General features: G+C 41.9%; 2 protein-coding genes across 2 annotated transcripts; one reads left to right on the top strand and one right to left on the bottom strand.

The window, feature by feature from the left end:
* Positions 1 to 237: 237 nt before the first annotated feature.
* LOC139126709 (uncharacterized) lies at positions 238 to 5,601 on the bottom strand. Its single transcript, XM_070692753.1, has 2 exons — positions 1,152 to 5,601; positions 238 to 359 (listed from the first exon to the last, which is right to left on the bottom strand). Exons 1-2 carry the CDS (start codon positions 5,599 to 5,601, stop codon positions 238 to 240), a joined length of 4,572 nt encoding a protein of 1,523 aa, XP_070548854.1.
* Positions 5,602 to 26,247: 20,646 nt separating this feature from the next.
* Positions 26,248 to 26,841, top strand: LOC139126710 (uncharacterized). Its single transcript, XM_070692754.1, has one exon. The coding sequence runs from the start codon at positions 26,248 to 26,250 to the stop codon at positions 26,839 to 26,841; it is 594 nt and encodes a 197-aa protein (XP_070548855.1).
* The last annotated feature ends 349 nt before the right edge of the window (positions 26,842 to 27,190 follow it).

Raw genomic sequence — 27,190 nt, forward strand, 5'->3', positions numbered from 1 at the left:
TCAATGAAACGTAAAATACTAAGTAGTAAATTTGGCAGTGAAATGTGTAATAAATGAAAAAGAATTTCTATTCTATGGAATAATATTGAGTAAATAAGTCCAATATATAAGAGTATATATAGTCCGATATATACGAGTTCAGCAACAAGAGTTCACACATCGTTTAAATCTTGAATTCTGCAACGGGCGATGGCGGCTGCAGTTCTGGTCGGTGGCCTCTCGCTGCTGGTTGCCTGGTTACCTGTTGTGTTTACGTGATCGTTGTTTCTCTGTAGCTTGTTGTGTTGTGTTGGCGTTGATTTCCAGTGGGTACAGCTTGATGATTGGACGATTTGTGTGTCCATTAGCAGTCCTGATTCCTGCAGAACGAATGATGCCGTCGTTTCCGTAGTTTAGCTTTTCTACGGTGGCTAATTCCCAGTTGATTCGGCGTGAGGTGTCGCTGTGTACAAGCACAACATCACCGATTCTAATGTCATTGTCCGTTTTAACCGTGAATTTTGTGATGTTCACGTAAGGCAGTCAAGTATTCCGTTGTCCATCTGCGCCAGAAATGTTCCTGTAGTTGAGTAATGCGCAGATAGCGTTTCCTCATGTCATCTTCATTTCCGAATGACGGGTCCGAAATTTCAGTGTCGTCAACAAATGGGCGTGGCACGTTTGTGAGGACGCGACCATGGAGCATATGCGAAGGGGTGAGCGATATCGCGTCATCCGAATTTGAAGACAGATAGGTGATAGGGCGGTCGTTCAGCGTAGTTTCTATCTCTGTGATTATAGTGTTCATCTCGTCGAACGTTATGAATGCACGACCTAATACTTTCTTGATAATATTCTTTGTCAGTCCGATCATGCGTTCCCAAAATCCACCAACCATGGAGCGCGTTTGGGAATAAAGGACCATTCTACGCGTTTGTTAGCCATGTATTGTTTCACATGGGATGAGTCGAAGAGTTCGCGGAGTTCTTTAGCCGCAGAGAGATACGTAGTAGCGTTGTCGGAGATCATCTTCGAAGGGAGCGAGCGTCGAGCAGCGAAACGGCGGAAGGCACGTAAGAATGAAGCAGTTGATAAGTCCGATACAAGTTCGAGGTGAATTGCTCGCGTTACAGCACAAGTGAAAAGACAAATATAAGCCTTTGTTTCCTTACCGTTATGAGTCGATTTGACGTAGAGCGTGCCAGTAAAGTCCACACCGGTAATGGTGAACGGCGGAGCTTCGTTCACGCGGTATTTCTGAAGAGGGGCTTGCACTGGATGTTGATACGGCTTACCAGTTACCTTCAAACACTTTACACATTTGCGTATTAATTTCTTCACAGCTTGTCGTATCTTGGGGATCCAGTGCCGTTGACGGAGTTGAGTAACCGTTGTCTGTAGTCCGGCGTGTAGTACACATTTGTGCGCGGCTAAGATGACGAGTTCCGTAAACCGATGATGGGTTGGAAGCAGACTAGGGAATTTCGCGGCGTATTCGAGCGGCGCGTTATGTAGCCTGCCACCACAACGAAGAATGTTGTCTTCATCTAAGAAGAGCGCGAGTTGTCTAGCGAGCGTAGTTTTCGTAGTCTTTCCGAGGAGTGAGTATACGTCGGCGCGATATACTTCGAGTTGAACGTCTTTTATCCATTTGTTTTCGGCGCGTTGAAGTTCTCTTGCTGTAAGATATCCGGTTTTGCGATCTTTGGGCTTCTTCAAGTTCGATACGAAGCGTAGTACGATAGCGGATACGCGGAGTAGTTTAGTGAGCGAGCTGTATCTATTTGCGTCAACCACGTGTTGGATTCCGATTTGAGTAGAGTGGGCGTTGTCTTCAGGAGGAGCCGCTGTGTTTGCATGTCCGTTATTTGCTTTATCTCTATTGTCCGAGTCTGCGAGAAACACAGCGGTGTCATCGTTGTCAGATAATTGGCAAACTGGCCAATCACCACGTTTGAGCCAATCTGGCCCTTCCCACCAGAGAGTAGACTTCTCCAAGTCGCGTGTAGAAATTCCACGTGTTACCAGGTCGGCTGGATTATCTTGCCCAGGGCAGTATTTAACTGTGCATGGAAATTCGTTGATTCTCTTTACTCTATTTGCGATAAACAGCGGTAGTTTCTTATCGCTTCTTATCCAGCGAATAACGCTCTGATTGTCCGACCATAGGAAGCGACGTGTGATATTTACTTTATCTTTCAGCGCATCGTAGGTGAAACGGAGAAGTTTTGAACCGATAAGTGCGGCCATCAATTCTAATTGCGGTAGCGTAAGTTCCTTCGTAGGAGCGACGCGAGTCTTTGCCATAATTAATGCAGTCTGGCCCTTGTAGCGTAGGTACACCGAGGCACCGAAAGCCTTGGTGCTTGCGTCAGCGAACACGTGTAGTTCATGTTCATCGCGTAGATTTGTGCCTTCAGTGAAGTATCGACGACTGAAGGTAACGTGAGAACCGGCGCGTAAGTCGGTTGCTATGGGTGACCATTGTTTGATTAGGTCGTCTCCCAGAGGTTCATCCCAGTCAAGTTTTCTTTTCCAAAGTTCCTGTATGAACAGTTTCGCCTTTACGAGAACCGGCGATAGATATCCGTAGGGGTCGAATAAGCCTGCTGTTATTTGAGCAACTTCGCGTTTAGTCACGAGGTCGTTCGAAGGAGGTTGCGTTTTCTTCATATAAGTCAATGTATCCGAGTCAGAGTCCCAGCGCATTCCGAGAACACCCACGTTGGTGTTCATTTCGAGTGTTTTGTCGCGTTTGGCGAGCGAGCGTACTTCATCACAGTTGGATGACCAAGAGCGTAGTTTAAATCCACCGGCAGTCATGATTTCATTCGCGTCGTTGTAGTATTTCACGGCGTCGGTCGCGTTTTGTACTCCAGTAACAACGTTATCAACGTAAATATTATCTTTCAAATCAGCGGAAGTCGAAGTTGCGTTGTGTTTTTCCAAGTGAGTTTTCACGACAGCGTTCAGAATAAACGGAGAGCAGACCGCGCCAAAGAGGACCGTTTTGAATTGATAGACCTTGAAATTGCTTTCAGGGTCGCTAGGGTCTGATAGCCACAGGAATTTGGTGAATTTCCGATCACTTTCATCGAGGCGGACATTGAGAAACGCTTTCTCAATATCGCTGATAACGGCAGTCTCATTTAATCGAAATCTGAGTAGTATAGCTGCCATATCGTTTAGCAGAGCAGGCCCAGTCTGTAAACAATCGTTCAAACTAGGGGTGTCAATTGATTGGCGACAGCTGCAATCGTAGACTACACGGATAGGAGTTGTAGTCGAATCTTTCTTAACAGAGCGGTGAGGTAGATAATGTCCACGAGTTATATCATCATCAGAAACTTCTTCAATAAAGTCACGAGAGATTTGCTCTTGAATAATGCGGTTGTACGCGTTCAATAAATCTGGCTTTAATCTGCGTACCATGGCGCGTGTGCGTTTCTCACTAATTTGATAATTGGTCGGTAATGGCGGGTGATCTGGTTTCCAAGGAAGCTTAGCAACGTATTTACCGTCGTCGATTCGTAAGTGGGTATCGCGAAATAATTCAAATTCGCTTACCTTAATGTCCGTTGAGTGCTCTTCATTTCTAATTCCGATAGTTTCCAAGTCCCAGAGAGTCTGAAGTTTCGTTTCTTCTTCCATAGAGTGCGTAGCGATATGTAGAATAGTCGCGTTAGCAGCGTTGAGATTGTTTCTCGCGTTTGTAGGTCCAGATAGCAGGTATCCGAATTTCGACTTCACAGCGTAGGGTCCGGGGCCTTCGATGACTTCATTTTCGATGAAGTCCCACGAGCGATCAGCGCCGATGAGTACGGAGATTTCGAAGGAGGACGCGTCCGAGGGAGGATGGGCTAACGGTAGCCCCCGTAGATGAGGAAGGTCGACAAGCGGTTTCTTGATGAAGTTCTTCATGGCGGAGATCTTCGGTGCGATCAGCGCGCTCATTTCCATTGGTCCGTCGCGAGTATGAAGCTTGAACGTAGCCGTTTCGTAGCGTTTACTTTGAGAGAGATCGCCCAATGTTGCGATACTAGTGTTGAGATAACCGTCCGGTTTAATGTTCAGTTTCCGAATTAAGTCTCTAGCGATAAATGAACGGTTAGAACCTTCGTCGATGAGTACAACAGCGTTGACGGTTTTCCGTCCCGATGAGATAGGAACAACAGCGGTTTTCAGAAGAGCGGTTTCTTCTTTGTCCGAGGTAGCGAAGTGTACTTGAGTAGTTGCCGCGGAGGGTTGAGCGTGCGAAGCGTTCGCGGTACCAGGTTGAGGTGAAGCATCAGCGTTACGTTGAGTAGGGGTAGGATCGCGCGAAGTTTCCGAAGTCGTAGAGGTGGATCCCTGGTCCGATTTACAGAGTGAAGTGTGATGCTTTCTATCACATTTGCGGCATTTTCCTTTGGACTTACAGTCGCTGACTCTGTGTTTCCCGAGGCAATTGAAACACAGCCGGTTTTGTTTGACAATATCGTGTCGTTTCGAAGAATCGGTGACCACAGTGCAATCGTTCGGATAGTGTGGTCCTCGGCAAAAGGCGCAACTCTTTTCTTTCCGTTGAGTAGGGCGACGCGCGGCTGAGTTAGTCGCGGTACTTGAGTAAAAGGCGGCGGTACTAGGCATTGAAGACTGAATTGATTCGTCCAATTCAGCAGCACGATTGTTGGAAGACATTATCCTTATCTCGCGTTTGAGAGCCTCGCGAAATTGTTTGAACGTGTGAAATAGTTCATCCTCTAATGGACGTTGAAGCAGCGTCAGTAGATTGGGCGGAAGTTTTTCCAACACTATGATTAAGATCACCCATTCGAATCTTTCTTGTGGAACGTCTAACTGTTCAAGATGGCGAACGTACGTTTCTAACTTATTGTGAAATGCGGTCAAACTTTCGACAGTGTAAGCGGGGTTTTCCAATTTGTAAAAAGCTTTGACGTAAGCTCTGCGTATTTCTTCTTGTCTGCCATATTTATCGCGTAAGAGTTCTATCGCGTCACCGTAACTTTTCTTGTTTGATCTCAGTCCGTCTACTACCCCGGCGGGAGGACCGACGAGGTTTGCTCTCAAATACCGAAGTCGCTCGGTGTCATTTAGCGAGGCGTCTTCATGTATGAGAGACATGAAGTTATCGATAAAGCTTGGCCATTTCATGATTTCACCGTCGAATTTTTCAAGAGTCAGTTTCGGCAGATGATTTCCTTTGTGTCTAAAAACGGGCGCAGAACTTGGCGCCGGCGACGAAGTCGACGAAACATTCGAACTAGTCGGCTCGTCAGTATGTTCTCCAATAAATTGTCTATAAAGCTTCAACTTACTGGTGATGAGATCTTCGTATTCGTCTGCTGCTTGAAACTCTTCTTGTAACTTTTCGTTGTTGTTTTTGATGTGTGAAGAAATTTCGTCGTCCAATTTCTTGATGATCTCTAGCTTGTTCGAGACGTTGTTGGTGACTTTGGAAAGTGCTTCAATTTCTTCTTTTGTGGGGTTTTCCTTGGAAGTTATGTCGTCCGCTTGCTTCAGAAGTGTTGTTATCCGATCGCGTCTTCCATTTCTTTGGTATTCCAGTTCTTTAGTTTCCTTGGATCCGGAGGACCCGAAGGAGTTTCCGTTTCTTGGCATCGTTTGAAAGTATGCTTCAGGCTGTAGTAGGTAGTCTCGCAATCCTGGTCTCGGCACCAGAAATTATGTGTGGAATATGACCAGGTCTGAGTAAGCAGTCGGAGACGAAGTCGTCTAATACTATAAATGACTACTTTATTCTATACTAATATAATAGACAGTGGCTAATACAGTGAAGCATAACACTTGGGTGAGAGACCGTACGTAGAGTCCAGTGACGTTAAGTGTCTCTGTTGAGGGTGGAAGAGTCTCTGATTAGGGAAGGCGAGGTTCCGTAGATAAAGCACTTTTGGCGGGAAAAGTGTCATGAGTCATGAGAAAGGCACATGATGATTAGACATATTGTCTTAGCAGATGGAATCTCTGGTTGGTAAAATAAACAGTGATAGGAAGCGGTGCCTCAAAGCTTAGTCTTAGAAGGAATGCTATCAGAGTATCTATAGTAAGACACTGTACTAATAAAACGTAATACAAGAATATATTTCCTAACAGAATCAGTTCATTTGCATATCTGTGTATGTATGTATGTCTGTCTGTATGTGTGTTTGTGTGCGTGTGTGTGTGTGCGTGTGTGTGTGTGTGTGTGTGTGTGTGGTGTGTGTATGTATGTCAATTAAGATTAGAACTCCTAAACCGCAGCACCTACCATCTTAGCATTTCACGTACAGGTGCACCAAGGGGTGTAGTTGAGAACATGTTCAAATGTCAGTGCCAAAAATATGCAAATTAGGGGAATAAAGGAAAAATGCGGCAGCTTGCTAAAACTCTGTAACCTTAGGTCATATTGGGTTGAAACGTGGTGTACGCAGGTTCCTTTAGGTATACTAAGTAAGTTACAGAGTAAGGAGTGTACAAATTGAGGTGAAACATGTATGTTTGCATTTTTGGGGTTATTAGTCCCCACGGACGAAGTCCGGGGGGACTTATAGATTGGGTCATGTCTGTCTGTCAGTCTGTCAGTGCGTCCGTCCGTGCATCTGTGCGTCAGTCCGTTAACGCAGATATCTCAGACATGCCGTGGTCAATTTCTTTCACACTTTGCACAAGGACAGTACCCTACCCATACAGATGCACGTCGATTTGTTTCACAATGCGATCATTTTTGGCCGTGTTAGAGGACTTTATAGTTTACAACTCCATAGACTCCCATGTATAAGGCAGCTCTCCATAGACTCCCATGTATAAAGCAGTTCTACATAGACTCCCATGTATAAGGCCAAGAAAAATAAAAATTTAGTTTCTCATCGTATTCATATTGCAAAAAGGATGGAGTGACACAGTTTTTAGTCCCCCCGGATGAAGTCAAGGGGGCTTATAGATTGGGTCATGTCAGTCCGTTCGTCCATCTGTTCGTCCATCCGTTCACGCAGATATCTCAGATATTTAGACAAAATGTCACGTGACCTCAGTGACCTTTGACCTGAAATATACATATTTGTCCATAACTTAGTAACCACAAGTGCTACACCCTTCATATATGGTGTGATGGGACACCTTATGACGCCACATATTGTACCTCATTAATTATGCGCATATCTAATTTTGAGCGAGCCAATAGAGCTTGATGTCTGATTTTTGGTAAAAAGGGATAACTTAGCAATACAATTTTTTTGACAAAATGTGTCATGTGACCTGAATGACCTTTGACCTCAAATATACATATTTGTCCATAACTCAGTAACCACAAGTGGTACACCCTTCATATTTGGTATGATGGGAGACCTATGACGGCACATACTGTACCTCATTAATTATGCACATATCTAATTTTGGGCAAGCGAATAGAGCTAGAGGTCTGATTTTTGTTATGTAGGGATTAATTAGCAATACAATTTTTTTGAAAATGTCACGTGACCTCGATGACCTTTGACCTTGGTTATACATACACACCACACACATATAAATATATATATAAATATATAAATATATAAATATATATATATATATATATATATATATATATATATATATATATATATATATATATATATATATATATATATATATATATATATCATAACTCAGTAACTGCAAGTTCTATACCCTCCAATTTTGATAGGATGTTAGACCTTCAGATGTCACATCTTGTACCTCATTTATTATGCACATATGTATTTCTTGGCTGGCCAATACAGCTAGAGGTCTTATCTTTTTTCCGATTTAGAACCACAACTTAGACATGCCTCATGTGTTTCAAATTGGAACAACGACATAGACCTATGTGCCACTAGATCTCAGCATATACACCACAGTGATACTTCTTAATGACCCCATTCCCCTGCCCCATCAAGACTAATACTCCTTTTACAAGTGGGGACTATGTCATTGTCAATGACTTTTTTTTTCAGTGTTTAGTCAAAAAATTTTCCCTGAGACGGCTTGTCCGATTGTTTGAAAGTTGGTATCCATGTTCCATGGGAATGACTATAGTCAAGTTTATCAAAATTGTAGTGAAATTCTCTTGTTGGTAATATTCGGGGATTTTCTCCAAATTTTGGGTCAAAAAACTACTCATATGATATCTTTGATATTTGGTATAATGGTTCATAAGCTTTATCGAAATGTGATGTATTGAAAGTCTGATGATATCCACAATTTTGTATTTTGGGGAAAATTTTTGTCATTTTTGGTTTAAATAATTGTTTCTCAAAAAGTACTCGTCTGATAACTTTGATTTCAGTAGACATATTCCCATGGATGATCTTAATTTAATATGTCAAAATTATGATGACATATGTAATCAAGTATTTTTGCAGCTATTTTTGCTATTTTTGGTCAGGCTAGCCTGCAATGGTTGTCAAAGATGTCCTCCTCCATCAACACATATGTCACAAAAAGTTCTCTATATAACATAAGAGGCTCTAGCTTCAGAGAAATATCTTCAATTTTGTGTTTTTGTGAAGTTTTTTTTTTCGGAATTTTTGACGGGAAAAAATACAGAAATAGTTCGTTGTATTGATTGGAAATTAGGTTTGCAAATCCCTACAAATGTTCTCATACATACATTGCATGTTAGAATGAGATAAACAATTCTGATATTTTTATATTTTTCTTTGTCGATCTTGGTAAAAATATCCCTACAACAATCACTTCCGATGCTGGTTGAAATTTGGCATGAAAGTTCCATTGAGTGCAGTACCATTATATATTCAGATTGTGATGACGTGAATAAAATTAATAAATACTGTGAAAAAACTTGTTCTTATTTTATACCTTCAGGAACATAGAGTATACAATGTGGTTATTTAGTAAGCATTTTATATGGTAATTTAAAACTGTATTTGGTATTGAAATAGCAAAGCTGAAGGTGATTTTAGCAGGTTTTGGTCTCCAAGAAGTATATTCCATAGGTTTTTCGATTCTCTCTCTCTCTCTCTCTCTCTCTCTCTCTCCTCTCTCTCTCCCTCTCTCTCTCTCTCTCTCTCTCTCTCTCTCTCTCTCAGGGATGACGAGATCGATGTTTATGTGTATAAAGGTTGTAAATAGTTTACATATTTTACATTTTCTGCCATTTGAAATCATAATTTACATCAGAGACTTCCGAGTGCAAAGATAAGGAAAATACAAAATTTGACTTTATTTAATATAAATACGAAAGTTAACAATAACAAATGAAATCTAATCGAAGCCTTTTTTCTTAAACTTATCATTTAAAAAACTACGTAACTGCGCTTTGAACTGTGGCAAACTTTCGGTATTCCTATATAGATGAAGGAATACTATATCCGATTGTAGAAGTACGTTATACAAACTACATATCTTGCTGCTGTCTGAAAAGTTGGAATGTACAAATCAGCGTTGCCAGAACTCCGAGTATTGAAGTGATACATCTAAAAACGTGGAAACTGTAAATAATCACGTGAAAAATCATTCATTATTTTAAATGTCTGAACAGCGACAAAATAATTAATAAGTAAATCCATACATAGCCCATTGACGTGAAAGAAGGAAGCGAGAAGAAACCGTAACATGTACTACCAATATAACCCTCCCAGCTCTCTTCTCAAGTTTGTATAACAGTCGTTTATTTCCCATACTGTAATAGTACAACAATAAGTAAGTACAGTAGGAAATTAAAAGTTCCATTATTCCATCTTTCTCCTATTCCTCTTCTGTAAAAAGAATAATCTCAAGTGAGGTTCCATGAAAGGAAATAGACGCATTTCATTCTATAAATAAACCCATTGAGTCCTGACAGTTGAACAGATGAATGAAAACTCGTTGCTTGAGCCAACGTTACAGAAACATTGACGCTTTTATGGGCGAAAACATTGGGCTATATCCTCCAACTTGAATAACGCAAGAAACGAAATATTATATTCGCCTTATCCCTTACACACAATGCGTATCTGAGGGTGTAAATCTTACATGAAAAAACGGAACAAAAGCCGTTTTATTGTACAAGTAAATAGCAAGGTTGCTTGTCAACTCGAAAGAACGGAGACCATACTTCGTTTTTCTAACCCACTGACGACGCTCGGCTAAACGCAAGACTAGACTCTGAGTGTATAGGTTTGAAAACCATTTAAAAGTGCAAATGGAAATTGTAACGGCCGGTTTACTGTGTATTGTGTTAAACGAAAGAAAGAAAAAGGGCAAGCGCGCCGAGTATCGAATCCGTGGAACTTTGCAGTCAGTTCATTTTCTAATGTAGCTATTCAATTAAAAAAATAAAATGAAGGGTAATTATCAAAATTTGATTTAAAATATTTTAGGCGAGCAGATGAAGAGCATTTCAGCCTTTTCTAAATATATTAAATTTTGCCACAAGTTAAAGTGTGAGAAATAGGGAGGATGGTACATTGCGGCAAATCAGATTTTGCTTGGAAAACTTCATTCAATATTTGAAAATCATATCTTTTTCAAAATGCTGCTTAGCTAACACCTGATTATTTTCTTACTTTCCAAAAGTCAACCATATCCTAATTTCTATTAGAGTTTAGGCGTGGTCTATTGGGAATAATGGACACCTCGAAACAGCCAATCAGATTGAACCAAACAGTGACGTTGACATATATCACTAATAATATCAACCAGTGTGGTGGCTATCAGGTGTGCTTGGATCTAGTGTGGTGTCATCCGTTTTGACTACAAGTCTGACCTCCCGCAAGTCAATTAATGTTTCAACTTTCGCAGACTTGATTTTTTGGTGGATATTACCGCTCAGTAGATGATAACAGCGGAGTGTTGGCATCTCAATTTCGACAGCCAACGGTTCAACGTAAACCGGGAGGAGCAGCAGGAACTCAGTCAAGGTGAACATCTTTACAGTCCCGATGTTAAATATCTTGACCGTCATGGCATTTCAAGATAGGAAAACTTCCTGTGGCTGAATAAAATTATTTAAATTAATGTTCTTGGAAACGGTAGCCGACTGGTTTTGTGTGAGGCCTAGCAGCTAGGCGATGTTGCCGTGAGTGGTGGGGGGTTCGAATCCCATTTGGGTTATAGTAAAAATATATTTCTAAAATATGTACAATTTATTAGTTCCCTCATCACAGTAATAGGGTACGAAAGGAGCGCTAGTATTTTAACGAAATGATAGACCGCGGCCCGTTGATCAACTTCATATATTAATTTTGCACCGGAGAAGTTGCATGAGCATACCGGTGGCGAAAATGAACAATTCAATCATGTCAATCCTTTCATTTATATCGGATATACTTCCAAATATGTACACTGTCGGGAATAGGCTGATTCATAATTAGGTGTCGAAGAGCCAGGAATGTACAGTGAAACATTCATGAAATTGTGATTAGCTTAATCGTAATATTCGCGGGAATGCTTAGACATCAATCTAGTTGTCATGATAACTCGTCTCGTGCTCCGCCTCTTCTTAGCATAGACCACGCCTAAACTCAAATAGGAAGTCGGAAAATGGCAAATTGGAAATAAGGTCCCACCTGCAGTTTTGAAAGGTGATCGGCATCACACAAAGTTATCTAACATCAATGAAAATAGGCACTTTTCTAAGATAACTATCATTTACAATGACATTTGTATATGAAAATACTGACTGTCCGCAAAGTACCATCTTCACAAGAGTTTTTTACCAATTTCTCATAGTTTCACCGGCGTTGAAAACTTGTTCATTTCGAAAAGGGCCAAAGCGCGCTTCATCAACGTGAAGAAACGTTTGAAAATTGATGATTAGCCTAATTTCTAATTTCTATTTGTATAGATTATATCGCCTTTTCTACGACAAATGCGACATTGCAGACGCTCGACAGCATGACTCATTATCAAAGAAGCTGGTCAACCATATAACTTACCGGTCGATCGGTTAATCAATGAATGCTACCCGAGGTGTGAAAGCTGTCATCTCACATATATTTCAATCTGTTTATGAAATGGTTTATTTCAGAGGCCGAACATCGCCCTAGTCGTAGAACGGAGTCATATTCGGCACACCACGGGTATTCCTGTTCCTATCCCTTCCATTCCCTCATTTGACATGGTCAACCCACCTTTATAATTTCAAGTTGTACGGAATTGAGTATGTTTTCAGCCCCTTTCAGGATCAAACTAAATTTTTTGGACACCAAAAGATGAAAATGCTGTTTGCAACGACAGTTTGCTCATACGACATTAAGACTACAGCGAAAATACTTTCTTATTTTAGAATTTTTTATTACTATTAGGATTATGTTTGTACAATTGCCTATTAGTTATGTCATCAACTTGGTTCAGCAAACTAGCACAACAACAACATAAAAACAAATGACAAAATTTTAAAGTCATAGAGCGATCACTCCCTACGTTTATTTGTATACCAATTGATCAACTTGGCTTTTCCTTAAACAACTTAGGTTTGCCACCCAGTAAGGCTATATTTTGGGAAAATGAAACAAATCTTGTGGCTTTTTTTATTAATTCTTTTCTTGTTCGAACTCAATTTCATATTTCTTGAGCCATAACATTAATATCTCAGAAAAACTGTCATAGACCAAACCTGCATGTACACTTTAAAATTAAATTTCAAGCTATTGAGTGCTGTTGTTTCAGAGAAAACAGACACTGAGCAGGTAAGGAAACACTGAACAGCTAATACCGATCCGTGTACCACCTTCCGCAATGTTTATGATTATATAGAGAAGTTTCATCTTTTGGTGCACGGCACTCTGATCTGAGGCTTCTTGATGTTTTCGTTGTTTTACTGCAAAACAGCTGTACATGTATTTTCCTCTGTGTCTGTCTCTCTGTCCATCGTCGATGTTGCATTTCATTGTCATTGTTTGAGTAAATTGCAAATGAAATATATATTGGAGAGCCGATTCATGACGTATGAGTGGTATTTAGGAAATTTAAAGCGCAGTGGTCGTCGCGCTGCCCGTGCGCGATTTTTTTGTTGATAAACATAAATGTTTGTAAACATAAGTCTTGCCAACTTCAATTGGAGTGAGATGGGGCGGTCCCTCACTTTGTTAACGCCTTTGTAAGACTCAACATCATGCACTAGTAAAATATTAAGATCGGAAACGAACTTCAGTGGTGTATTTCTATCTATAAACTCATGTAAGGCTACGAACATTGAGAGACTCTGCACATTATGTCGCCGAGTTTACTGCACGCAGTCACAGTGAACAAATGGGTTTGATCACGCGGTCACGCTGGTTGTACACAATGCTATGTACAGCACGGTAAAAATACATCACTAAAATGATCAACACTGTATATATATGAAGACCAGGAACAAGCACAATGCCTAAACACAAAAATTACACTCAAGACCATGATCGGCAAGCCAGAGCAGCACAAGGGAGGTGTTGTTGCTTCGATAATGGAGAAGGTCACCGCGTTGACGTTTACTCAGCTCCATGGCTCGAGCGAGGCCCATTCAACTGATTCAAGGAAATCATGATCAATGTGATCTCAATCCAGCGTGTAATTACTGTTCAATATTCAGAAGATATTTAACTTAGATTAATTGACCTTTTATTGCGTGTTAGATTTGGAAAGGTGGTATGCTTGTGACAAATCAGCCGCCATATTATCGACAATATCGCAAACATACCAATCAACCCGTAACCTCATGCGGCATTCTCGGATATGTTGTCAACGGGGGTGGGGGGGGGGTGGGGGGGGGGGTGACCCCTCAGGAGCATGCGCAGTGCGACGACCACTGCGCTTTAATTCAGTTCCACTTGTTGTTCTTGATAAAGATGCCATTTCTTTAAATACGCGGTTTACTTTGATGATTTTATCCTCTTCAAGTTAATCACTGTCACAGAGCAATAATACAATAATATCCTTTTCAAAAGCTGCTCTATGTCACAAAATTTTGATGAAACTATCAGTGTTTTCTGACAAAAATATGCCTTATTGAAAATGCTCTTCCTGATAATATAAGGGCATCGATACTTAAGAACCAATTTATGCACTTACTGTCGGAAGGCTATCTGTTTCACAATTTACCGATGTATAAGTTAGTTGCTGTGTTTGTATTTGCGTACTATATGAAGTGTTTTTGTTAATAATTACGCATGTGCGAGTGCTCGGTGAGCTTCACAGTGCCATGCCTTCGCGAGGTTAAATAGCTCCGTACGAAGGTTACAGAATTTACCTAGGATCGAGGGTTTTGATCGAAGAAGAAAGAATGACGTTTTGGGGAATTTTCTGTTATTTGAATAATCTAAAAAGGTTCTATATAGAGGCTACAGGGCACTATACAAGTGACAATTTTTCAAATAAATATGTTCGAGTAATTTTGTAAACATTTTAACAACACTCTGTAACTTTTTGTTGTATTACTTGAATTAACATCATGCAAACGCAGCTACATTCTTAAACCCCCTCTCCCTCCAATTTTCAAGAAAATTAAATTCTCCACACTTGGTTAAACTTTGCTAAAAAGTGACCATCTTACAGCCCCTTACACCTCGCTACACTTCGTTACGTTCGCTACACCCCCTTCTCCAATTTTCACAAAATTTTACTCCTAGACTTGGTTACACCTCGCTACATGTTCTTAACTACGCTACAAGATTGGTGTCTCTCTGGCGAGTAAAAAGTGACCATCTTACAGCCCCTTACACCTCGCTACACTTCGTTACGCTCGCTACACCCCTTCTCCAATTTTCACAAAATTTTACTCCTAGACTTGGTTACACCTCGCTACATGTTCTTAACTACGCTACAAGATTGGTGTCTCTCTGGCGAGTAAAAAGTGACCATCTTACAGCCCCTTACACCTCGCTACACTTCGTTACGCTCGCTACACACCCCTTCTCCAATTTTCACATTTACAATTTTACTCCTAGACTTGGTTACACCTCGCTACATGTTCTTAACTACGCTACAAGATTGGTGTCTCTCTGGCGAGTAAAAAGTGACCATCTTACAGCCCCTTACACCTCGCTACACTTCGTTACGCTCGCTACACCCCCTTCTCCAATTTTCACAAATTTTACTCCTAGACTTGGTTACACCTCGCTACATGTTCTTAACTACGCTACAAGATTGGTGTCTCTCTGGCGAGTAAAAAGTGACCATCTTACAGCCCTTACACCTCGCTACACTTCGTTACGCTCGCTACACCCCCTTCTCCAATTTTCACAAAATTTTACTCCTAGACTTGGTTACACCTCGCTACATGTTCTTAACTACGCTACAAGATTGGTGTCTCTCTGGCGAGTAAAAAGTGACCATCTTACAGCCCCTTACACCTCGCTACACTTCGTTACGCTCGCTACACCCCCTTCTCCAATTTTCACAAAATTTTACTCCTAGACTTGGTTACACCTCGCTACATGTTCTTAACTACGCTACAAGATTGGTGTCTCTCTGGCGAGTAAAAAGTGACCATCTTACAGCCCCTTACACCTCGCTACACTTCGTTACGCTCGCTACACCCCACACCCCCTTCTCCAATTTTCACAAAATTTTACTCCTAGACTTGGTTACACCTCGCTACATGTTCTTAACTACGCTACAAGATTGGTGTCTCTCTGGCGAGTAAAAAGTGACCATCTTACAGCCCCTTACACCTCGCTACACTTCGTTACGCTCGCTACACCCCCTTCTCCAATTTTCACAAAATTTTACTCCTAGACTTGGTTACACTTTGCTACACGTTCTTAACTACGCTACAAAATTGGTATCTTTCTGGCGAGTAATGACGCGACTGCTCTTTTACAACTTTACTGCTGTATTCCATACTGAATATCTACATACATCACCTCAACATATCTTGAAACTTATCATGTTTAAGCTTTCATCCATCGCCAACGTACCCTAGTATAGTTTTTATATTATTCGTAGGGTTTCTGGTCCTTTAAACAAAGTTCCGGTGACCCTCTCTCTTTTACTACTCTAAACTTTCTTTCTCTTATGAAAGGAATAATTATTCACGATATGTAAATCGATGGGAAGATCGAACTGTTCCATACAAGACACCCTATGTGAAAATAGTCCCATCTTAAACAGGCTGCGCATTGATATATTTCTCTGTAATTAGACTTCTTTTCCTAGCCTTCGCTACACTCGCAACACTTAAATACGTAGCGAGGGGGTAGTCTATAAAAAGTTTGCACCTCGGATCTTGCAGTGTATAATGACACTCGGTTGCAAATCATCCTTTATATTTGTAAGTGTACATTATTTTCTTCGGCACTATGTTTAATGGAGAAAAATATAAACAGGGAATTCACACTAATCATTTTCGATCATATACCCATGCCCATATCGCCTAATCCCAGTGAAGATTACCTTAAAATATCAGCCGCGATATTTCACGGTAAACTTCAAGTTATGCACGATAAACGTCATCGGTTTGGAGTATTGCCGAACTACATTTGCAATTTGATAGGTAAACAACGTAAACAAAGAAAATAGCTGCCGCTCTCCGCCTGCGAAGCGATGAAACCGACGGTAAAAATTTGAAGGGCTTTGAGGAACACGGATAATTCGAGTTGCTAAATACGGAAATAGTATGTTCAGTCTGTATAAATGTTTTCCATGTTTTTTTTTCTGTTTAAGTTCTTGTATTTTTAGACAAGCTCCAGCAAACATTCTATCCTTCGCACGTACTTCCTACCTCCAAACAGGTAGCGAGGCGTGACAGCGATATCCCGCGCGCGCGACACCTGTTGACATGGCAACTCCTCAGTGTAAACAAACAAAATGGCGGCCCATCTCCGTGCCGTACGACGATCGAGCGCGATCGAAATCAGGAGAGATTTAAAGCAAAGGACAGTTTTTGATCGGTTACAATTGTAACAGCATATTGCACCTTAAAAAGTCCCCCCTGTACGACAATTTTTGAATCCCGGTGTCTTTCTTCTTTGGGTTCATTTAGATATGGAGGACTCGCAGCGATGTCGCGCGTGATGTTGACTTCTTGGTATAGTTTATGAATGAAAACGTCTGCACACAAATATTTCGATATTTATGCGCAAGGCGTAATAAAGTAAAGCCTCAAAATTTAAGGTTTTTCGTAAGTATTAGTGAAATTCTGGGCATGGGTATATGATAAATCGGTTATTACCCAATATCGCCTGTTCCTTGCGTCGTATCAGCGTTCGTGTCATTTGTGCTGCGTCAGACACTCGACTTCGTGTCGTGCACAAATGAAACTCATGCTGTTACGACACAAGAACACGCGATATTTGGTAATAAGCTCTAATTATACAATACAAATAAAGCTGATAAAGTGATAAAGCTGGCGTAAAACAGCCTTCAGTCTTTATTTCGTTCACTGCAAAGTTCAATCGTTTATTCAATAACAAACTACACTTATTTTTGCGAAGTGATAAAGATAATTGAAAACATGAACAATCATAGCGACTTAAACAAGGTATTTCGATAACCTGTCCAGCAACTCGCTTTGGCGACTGATTGACTTGAATTGTTTATTCTGTTGAACTTGCCCACCATCGTTTTCAGGTTGTTTTAATCTCATTATTCGGTCTCGCGGTTTCATCTTCATCACCGTTTGTTTCTTTTTTGGGGGAAGGTTTCATCATGTTTCCCAATTAATGGACTTGCTTCCTTGTCTTCACGCTTCTTTGCGTCAGACCATGGATCCTTAATAATTGATATTCAGTTTACGGCGCTCGACAAACAGCATCTGAAAGTAAAACTGGCTAAAGCATACCTGAAGAAAATAAATAAATAAATAAATTAATTAATTAATTTATTAATTAATTGATAATTAATTTTATTTATCACCGTTACAAAGAACAAACTGTCGATCCCAACATACTTCCCGCTCTTTAGCAAACCATGGAAAGGAACTACTAACTTTAGTGTTCGACATATATTTAACTTTTTTGGTTAACTTGAGACTTAAAATTAGTTTTTGAGTTGTAGATATTTCTTAAAATATTACCGAGAAAAACAGTGCTGCTGCCTTTTTATCTGTTGTCCAAACATTTTTGGTGCAGTATAATTAAATATATTACCAAAGTCTATTTCATAACAGATCATGTAACTTCTTTGGACAATTTGAAGGATAACGGTCGGACAGAGACTATTTACTGCTTAAATTATTGTGCGGCACAATACCAAGACATTTCTGACGTTCATGTATTTCAATTATTTGAACAATAAAACCGTTAACGTACGGTAGAATGATGATACTCTACGGACTAATATTGTCACTATTAGTATGTTCCTGGCACGGTGGAAATAGAGACATTGGAAGTAGAGGCAAAGAAGTCTAATATGAAATGCTCCGTCTTGTTTCCTAAATGATTCGTCTTTCAGTCTGATTCTTGACTGTAATTTAATAGGACATGATTATTTTATCCTCAATATAAGTGTTCATGTATGGTATACAGCACGCTGTACTTGATAAGGTAAGAAGGAATATATTTTGTTCAAGATGTATAAAGAAAAGCTATTCTTAAGAAAAAGTATCAGGAAAAAAATCTAATTAATAATAAAATACAGAGCATGTACAAGCTAAAATGTTTCTTAATTTCACATACCCTAAACTCTAGTGATTGTATTATTATCAAGTATTATTATTATATTATTAAATTCTTTAAGAACGCACTATACATACGTCACAGTGCGCTGTACAGAACACAAAAAAGAATATGCAAATTTACAAAATATTTGATGCAAGTGTCAGTTATAGATAAACGCACCACACGAGCAGTCCTGCGGTGAGAAAACTGTACCGCAAAGCATAAACAAATCACTGATAACACAGATTAAAAAGAAGCCTTTCAAACCGCGTTTAAAAGACTCAACATTTCTTGCAGTACGCAACATATTCCACAACGATGGCGCACACACTCAATAAATATATAATATATTATATATATATATATATATATATATATATATATATATATATATATATATATATATATATATATATAATATATATATTGATCCGACACAACTCTACTTCGATTTTTAGTATCCAAACATTGAAGATGGCATGCTTGCTATCATGTAAGAAAGTTTCGATACATAGCTTGGCTACTTTCGCATTTTATTTCATGTCAATGTAAGTAAGATAATTTTATGAAGAAATCAATCTCACCTAAAATACACGATCAAGGACTGTTCCTACGATTTGAAGGTAGGTTATAGGGCACAGCAGATCTTCATACGTTGTCAGAGATGCCGACAGATAAATGGTGTAGAGCACAAACTCAAAGAAGTTAGTAATTCCAGCAAAACTTAACAATGCTATGTTGACCTTTCGAAACTTGTTTGCTGGATTTTTTTTGCATTTTTTCTTCAGAACCGTTTATCATGTCATCGGATTCATTTAGTGCCACCATCCATACAAACCATGATGCTAAGCCGAAAGGGAGAGTAACGTAATGGAGAAAACCAAATGGGTACGCTAGATGCTGTGGACACGCTCGGTGCTCTGTTACTTTGCAAGCAAAATTAATGATGTAGTAGATAAATATTGCCACCATTGTGATGAAGTATGACGTAACCAATACAGTTTGAACATTCCAAAGATTTTTCCCAGAGCCGAGTCGCTATCACAAGGCAACAAGCACAAGCACATGGTTTGTAAGTTAGTAACATTGCTGATATGACGACGCAAACTGATATTACTGGTTCAGTTGTTTCAGCGGCTATGCGTATATCGTAAACAGTGTTAGAACAGTTAGACATCTTCTCATCGCACAGGAGGGTCTTGCAAACGAACGCTATACAAACATCGACAAGCATCAAAAGTGTTCCAAGAATCATTAAAGAAATTAGCAAACACAACCAGAAGACAAACTGTTTATCACCCATCTGTCCAGATTCCACTCCATTGTCATCTCCTACAGATTAAACATATGTTTACAGTTTAGCTATATATATATATATATATATATATATATATATATAATATATATATATCACATGTGTGATTTCACTCATTTTTAATTTAATAGAGAAAAAGTAACTTTCATATGTTGTCAGACTGCTTCTACACGTATGATTGAGTGAATGTGTTTTGTGCACTCAGTACACCTTACACATAATAAATGATTGTTCGGAAGATACGCGATGTTATATTGCTGGAGATATAGACTCTATAAATCTTTGTACGTTTGGATGGAGATGGTGAATTCAAGAACTTATTGCTGGGCTTGCGGTAGCCAGCAAACAGAACACTAGCCTAGAAAGTTTGAGCGGCTAAGCGCCAATGATTGGCGGGCTATGACGTATACTATGTCACATGTCTGGTGACGTAGAAGAAGCAGCTCGAAGACGGCATGGCATGGGGCCGGACGCGACTTGTGTACAGTCGAATTTCAAACTTTCTGTTCCGACGTTGTGAACGTCGGAACTGACTCAACCATCACACCTTCTAGTGCGGTTGAGACTCAGGAACATTTAGAGAACATTCATATGTGGTAAGAGAGACAATTTCTGACAGAACGATCCATCGAGCCCCAACCACGTGTGGGCGAGTGACGTAGCTACGAGTGAAAGGACAGACCGGAAGCTTCGGCGCGAGTGGGAACTCACCAGCCTGTAAATGGAACTTCTATGCACCTTCAACGCTACGCCGCGCTACCGGACCGGACGCCAGGAACAGTAACGATCAGGTTTAGTAGATATACACGCTTGTAGGACAACAAAGATTCTCGTCCTTCGAACTGTGTAAACTTTGCCTACAAATCCGAGCTTTCGGCGGAATCGAAATCGTGCTTTAATAATCACACACACACGAGTGTAAGTCGATTTTGTATGAGTGATTCTTTGCCGCTTGGAGGGACGTTTATAGTTTGGATCGTGGGTGAAATTGGTTCGAAAAGTGGGCGATTGTTATTTCCCTACAAGAAGGCTTAGAATAGTATGAGTGTTTGTACAAGTTGTCTGACACTGAATACTGTTGTATTAGTTTGATAGAACTACAACTGAGTTCAGGTTGACGTTTAGTGTTTACTGAATTTTACTGAACTGTTGCATTGTTCGAGTATCAGTTTAGAGTTAAAGCCTCACTGCTATAGGCTACTTTTATTTTCTGTACACTTGTAAAATTACTACAGTGTGTTCAAACTTTGAGATAACTTTTATTTGTCATAGTGACCGGAAATACTGTAGAGTTGTCACTATTAGACTGCTGAGTTTGTTTTGAGTGCACACCATATGAACAGAGAACTGGTGTATTTCTATGTGTTGTGAGTAAAGCCAGTTTAAAGGGAAACATAAGGCTTACTAGCACATAGCTATCATGTTTTCAGTGTTATTCAAGTAAATTGTGACGTCACGGAAACAATTTCTTTGATGTGTTACTGTCAATCTTTGCTATACTTGTTAGCGAGTTGTCAATCATTGTACAATACGGGGGTATCTGCGAATACCCGCTGTTGTTGTTGATTTATTCTGGGTAATAAATATTGTTGTTGGCGGAACTGTTGTGCCAACTGATATGATTGTGAGATCGCTTTGTATTGTACATTTAGAAGTAAATACCACCTATCTGAGCGAACTATCGCGACCAGGTTAAGAGGTCTCAGCGGAACGGAAGTGAGGAACATTTTAATTGTCAGTTTAGGCACGGACTTTCATGCCGTATGACAAAATACTTTCTTATAGTCACGCCTAGCACAACTTAAACAAATTTTTGTCAACTCTCAGGTGTGACATATAAATGGCGCCCAACGTGGGGCATTAACTAACAAAAAGGTTGTGCCCAGTATCCAGATCAGGTGGTAAACAGTTGATAAAAGAATTATTTAACCAGCTTTGTCTGATGTTAAGAATATTGACATTTCATAGCATTATCAAGTGTATAGTGTTACATAAGTTTCAAAGTGATTTACTGTAAGTTGCGTGCTCTGTATGTCACTGTGCGTGTGGCTTGTATTTGCAACTGTGATTTGCACAACGACTAGAATGGCATCGGATGAAACAACCCCTCGTTCGTTGGGCATGGCTGGCCGGGGAGTGAGGCGCTTGCCAGGAGTGTCGTCTGTCTCATCAGCAGATACAGCAGTCGGTAGGAGAGCTAGTGAGCCACAAGACTTTACCCAAACAAATATGGAGAGAGAGATTTCACTCAGGCTAGAGCAAGAGAAACAAAGATGGAGAGTCGAAGAGAGTGAACGCTTAAACCAGGCGAAGGAGCAATGGTTGTCGATGAAAGACAAGCAAGAGGCTTGGAAGTAGCCATGCGGGCAGAAGAAAATGAGAAAAATGTCCAATTTCAGAAAGAAGTAGAAGAGAGGTATAGAAAACAGGAAATTGAACGGCGTGATTGGGAGCATAGAGAACAGTACAGGTGTGCGAAGGAAAACTGGGATGCTGATGATGGAGTCGGTGGTGCGGTAGGAGGAGCTAGTGTGCACAGAGTACGCCTGCGCGACCAGACCGATCCAGATCGCCCAATTTCACACCTGCTACAGGAGAGACTCTGCGCCCCAGATCAACGAGGCCAAGTACAGGAGAGTACAACATACCCACCTCTTCTCCTCAAGACATGTTTGAAGACGAAATCGCTCGTCTAGACAATGCATTGGAGAAAGAAAAGATGACCATTGGCCCGTATGGTAAAAAGTGGCAAACTGCTGACGCTACCCTTACGACCTACAGAGACAGCGATGGTAATTATACAGCAGTGTACTTGGGAGACAAACACAAGTTAAGTACATTTTCTGGTGATGTAAACCGCAAGTCTGATGTTGACTTCCAGACATGGGAAGGGGAAGTCATGACGTACATACATGGAAATAAAGAGTCTGCCATGTCGATGTTACGAACTATCAGAGCGTCATTGAAAGGCGGTGCGGTCCGACTAGTTGATGGAATGGGACCTACAGTCACATTTGACCAAATGTTGAGAAAGTTACGCAAACGCTATGGTAATGTGCAATCAGCGGAAACCTTGCTGGCGAACTTTTATAGTAAGGGTCTTCAAAGAGACAATGAGTGTATAGCCGACTTCGCTAACCGCTTGGAGGAGGAATTGAATAAGGTACAGCGAAAGGGTGGTATACCCAAGTCAGCGATAGATGAACGGCTGAGAAGCACATTCTGGAGAGGTTTACGAGACGAAGGTGTCAGAGACAGTATTCGTCATCGCGTAAGCCAAGTTAATGATTTTGACGAGATGGTAGGGCTTGCACGAGAGGCTGAGGAAGAAGTCCGCGAGCGAAGACAGCCCCGTCCTTCGACATCGCGTTCGAGATCAGCTGCTACCCACCAAATGATTGCCGATGAAGAAGAGGAGATGGCAGACAACTCAAAGAGGACACTGCTTTCTGAAGAGGACATCGTAGACAGTGCAGCTAGAGAGTTTGCCCGACAACTTGAGCCATCTCTGAATTCGGTTGTGCAACGCTTGGACATGTTAGAGACGAAAGTTAGTTCTACTTCGGGGTATGGCACACAGGGTCCAAGCTCCGCTAGCAACGCCAACCAACACAGACTTAAACAACAAACAGATAGACAGTATGCGGCTAGCCCCAGGGCACCTCGACGCTGTTTCGATGTGGCATGTTGGCCACCTGGTGCGAGACTGTCCAAACCCCAAGCAACAGAACTCAACATGCTACCGCTGTGGAGAGGGAGGACACTTCTCCAGAGACTGTCCACAAAACAAAGATGACTCTAAACAAACATCGTCGGCATCTGGCAAGTCAAATAACAAGGCCCGTAAGTCTGACAGGAGTCAAACCAAAAATGTTCGGCCAGAACGTGACCCACCTGCTAGGTATCACCGCAGGCGGTTACAACGTAGAAAATGGTATCATGCATCAAACGGAGATGACAGAACGACACCGTCGGATGTAGACACAACTGACCAAACCCTGCGGATGATGCAGACAGATATACGCCGCAGAGTGGTTGGACCAGCATATGAAGAGGCGATTGTAGTGGATGGCCATGATGCCCGCCGCCTCATGGACACAGGTTCGCAAGTTACTACCTTGAGCAAGTGGTTTTATGACAAACACTTTTCGGACGCGCCCACTGGAAGCATCAGCTGATGATTTGCGTATACTTGGAGCCGGTGACCAGGCAGTTCCAGTATTAGGGATCCTGGAAGTACAGGTGAGACTGCCGTCAGCGATATATGGCGTAGAACAGACGATGGACGCCCTGGTGATAGTTGTCCCCGACACCGAGTATGGAGACCGGATACCCATAACACTTGGCACGAATGTGTTAGAACCATGTATGCGAGCTGCGGCAGTCATCAGAAAATCAAATCACAATAAAGTTGACAAGATGTCGGTCCAAGGAAGACGAGCGTATGACAGAATTCAGTCCAGGTACCGTTTTGCTGGCAAGGATGGCCATGTGGGGTCGGCACGTGCTCTTCTGAAGAGACCAGTTACGATTCGCCCGGAAAGTAGCGTAATTGTGACCGGCAAATTGTCAGGCGCAACTGCGAATGATGAGTACATAGTCAGCGTTGAACCAGCATTGTCACCCAGCTGTGCAGCAACGGCCAGTCCAGTTGTTACAGCGATGCGTTGCCAAGTGGATCAGTCTACAGTTCCTGTTAGGTTATACAACGGTAACAACCACAACATAACAATCAGACCTGGCAGTGTTATCGCGGAAATCAACGCAGTGACAACTGTAGAGAGTGTCCCTATGAGTAGACTGGATGCAACCGTAAACAGTATCCAGGCCGATACCAACAGTGACTCATGTGATGACATTAAAGGCACTACTATAAAGGGTGTTAAATTTGACCTAGACCCAACATTGTTGTCCAAGGAACGTCTTGGAGTGGTGCGTGATTTGTTTCGTCGGAATCTGGGTACATTTTCTACAGGTGATACAGACCTAGGGAAGTGTGACCTAGTGAAACATCGCATTAGACTCACGGACGACATACCTACACGAGAAAGACATCGTCGACTGCCGCCAGCAAAGTACGCGGAGCTTCGTCGATTGATACAAGACATGATGGATTGTGGCGTCATAAGGGAGTCCAACTCGCCGTACGCAGCGCCGATTGTCTTAGTTGGGAAGAGAGACGGGACAACCCGGCTATGTATTGATTATAGACGTCTGAACAGCAAGACAATCCGGGACGCCTACGCGCTTCCAAGGATCGAGGAAAGTATGGAATGCTTGAAAGGAGCCGACTGGTTTTCCACAGTTGACCTCAAGTCGTCCTACTGGCAACTATTGATGCACGAAGATGATATCGAGGAAAACAGCCTTCGTGACTCCGGTTGGGCATTACGAGTGTCTCCGTTACCCATGGGGCTGTGTAACAGCGCTAGCAGCTTTCAACGTGCAATGGAGAAGTGCCTTGGAGACTTGGTTAACCGCTCGTGTATAGTCTACCTTGATGATATTGTGATATTTGCTTCAACGTTTGAGGAACACTGCCAGCGTCTTGATGAGGTACTCAAGCGGTTGAAGAAGCATGGGTTGAAAGTGAAGGCTTCTAAGTGCCAGTTTTTCCGGCGAGAGGTCAGCTTCTTGGGACACATTGTGTCACATGAGGGGGTGAAGACCGACCCAGCGAAGACTGAAGCGATTAAGACCTGGCCTGTACCCCGCAGTGCTAAAGAAGTCAAAGTTTTCCTGGGAGTGTGTGGCTATTACCGCAGATTCGTAGAAGGTTTCTCCAAAATCGCGAAACCCCTGAATGACTTGACCACAGGACTCTACGTAAAGCACAGGACGAAGGGCGGGAAGATGGTACGACAGAAGCCACCAGAATTTGTGTGGACAGAGAAGTGTCAGGTGGCATTCGACACCTTAGTTGAGCGTCTCACAAACCCACCCGTCCTCGCATATCCTGATTACTCACTGCCTTTCGAGCTGCACACTGACGCAAGCCTACTAGGGCTTGGAGCAGCACTATACCAGGTACACGAGGGAAATGTAAAGAGAGTAGTGGCATATGCCAGTCGTGGGCTCTCGAAAAGTGAGAGGAAATACCCAGCCCACAAGCTGGAGTTTTTAGCGCTAAAGTGGGCTGTGACGGATAAGTTCTCTGACATGCTGCTAGGCCGCCATTTCCTGGTATTGACTGACAACAATCCCCTCGTGTACGTTACCACCAGTGCCAAGCTAGATGCTACTGGACATCGTTGGATGGCAAGGTTGGCAGATTATGACTTTCGGATTGAATACCGTCGTGGAGTACTCAACAGAGACGCAGACGCGCTCTCTAGGAACCACAGTCGGATACTCAACAGATGCAGAAGGACGTCCTCACTGGCTTGATTGGGTCCCTCCCAACCCTCAAGAAACACAGTAATGAGCAGCCAGATGGTCGTGGCAATTCTTGAAAGTAAACTTGTCCCCATGGTACCAGCCATGGAAATTATCGGCAAAATTCCAAGATGTAATGTCCAGACATTGGCTGACATGGTGCCAGAAGGTACTACGACATTACCCACCATTAGTCGTGCTGAGTGGAAGGATCTACAACTGGCAGATCCGACAATCGGTGCGATATACAACTATGTCCAAAGAGGTGAACCACCTGACCGTCAGCAACGCGCATCAGAGACACGCCAAGTATCTGCAGCATTGCGAGAATGGAAGAAGTATCGGTTACGTAATGGTGTGCTCTACAGGCAAAGAACAGAAAAGAGCGGTAGGACAGTGTACCAGCTATACTTGCCACCCAGCCATAGAGAGACTGCCATGGATGCATTACACGACGAGATGGGTCGTCTAGGCCAGGAGCGTAGTATAGAACTGATGAGGTCACGATTTTACTGGCCAGGTATGACAGATGACATCATCAACAGAATCCGTCGATGTGAGAGGTGCACACGCCGGAAGATTGCAGCTGGAGGTCGTGTAGTTGCTCCCTTGGTGCCGATATTGACAACATGCCCTTAGAGTTACTGTGCATAGACTTTCTCTCCCTTGAGCGATCAAAAGGAGGATACCAGGATATCTTGGTCATGACGGACCATTTTACTAAATATGCCATAGCAGTGCCGACTAGAACCAAACTGCCAAGACAACTGCGAAAGTCTTGATGGACACATTCTTGCAGGAAGTCGGCATCCCAACTAGGATCCACTCCGATCAAGGGAGGAATTTCGAGAGTCGGTTGATTGCTCACCTTTGCACATTGTTGGGCGTGAAGAAGTCGCATTCGTCCCCATACCACCCTCAAGGCGCGGGAATTGTGGAACGCTTCAATCAGACGTTACTAGGCATGTTAGGTACGTTGCAGCCAGAA

This window comes from Ptychodera flava, unplaced genomic scaffold (genome assembly GCF_041260155.1).
Source record: "Ptychodera flava strain L36383 unplaced genomic scaffold, AS_Pfla_20210202 Scaffold_127__1_contigs__length_168366_pilon, whole genome shotgun sequence".
In the NCBI taxonomy this organism is placed as follows: Eukaryota; Metazoa; Hemichordata; class Enteropneusta; family Ptychoderidae; genus Ptychodera; species Ptychodera flava.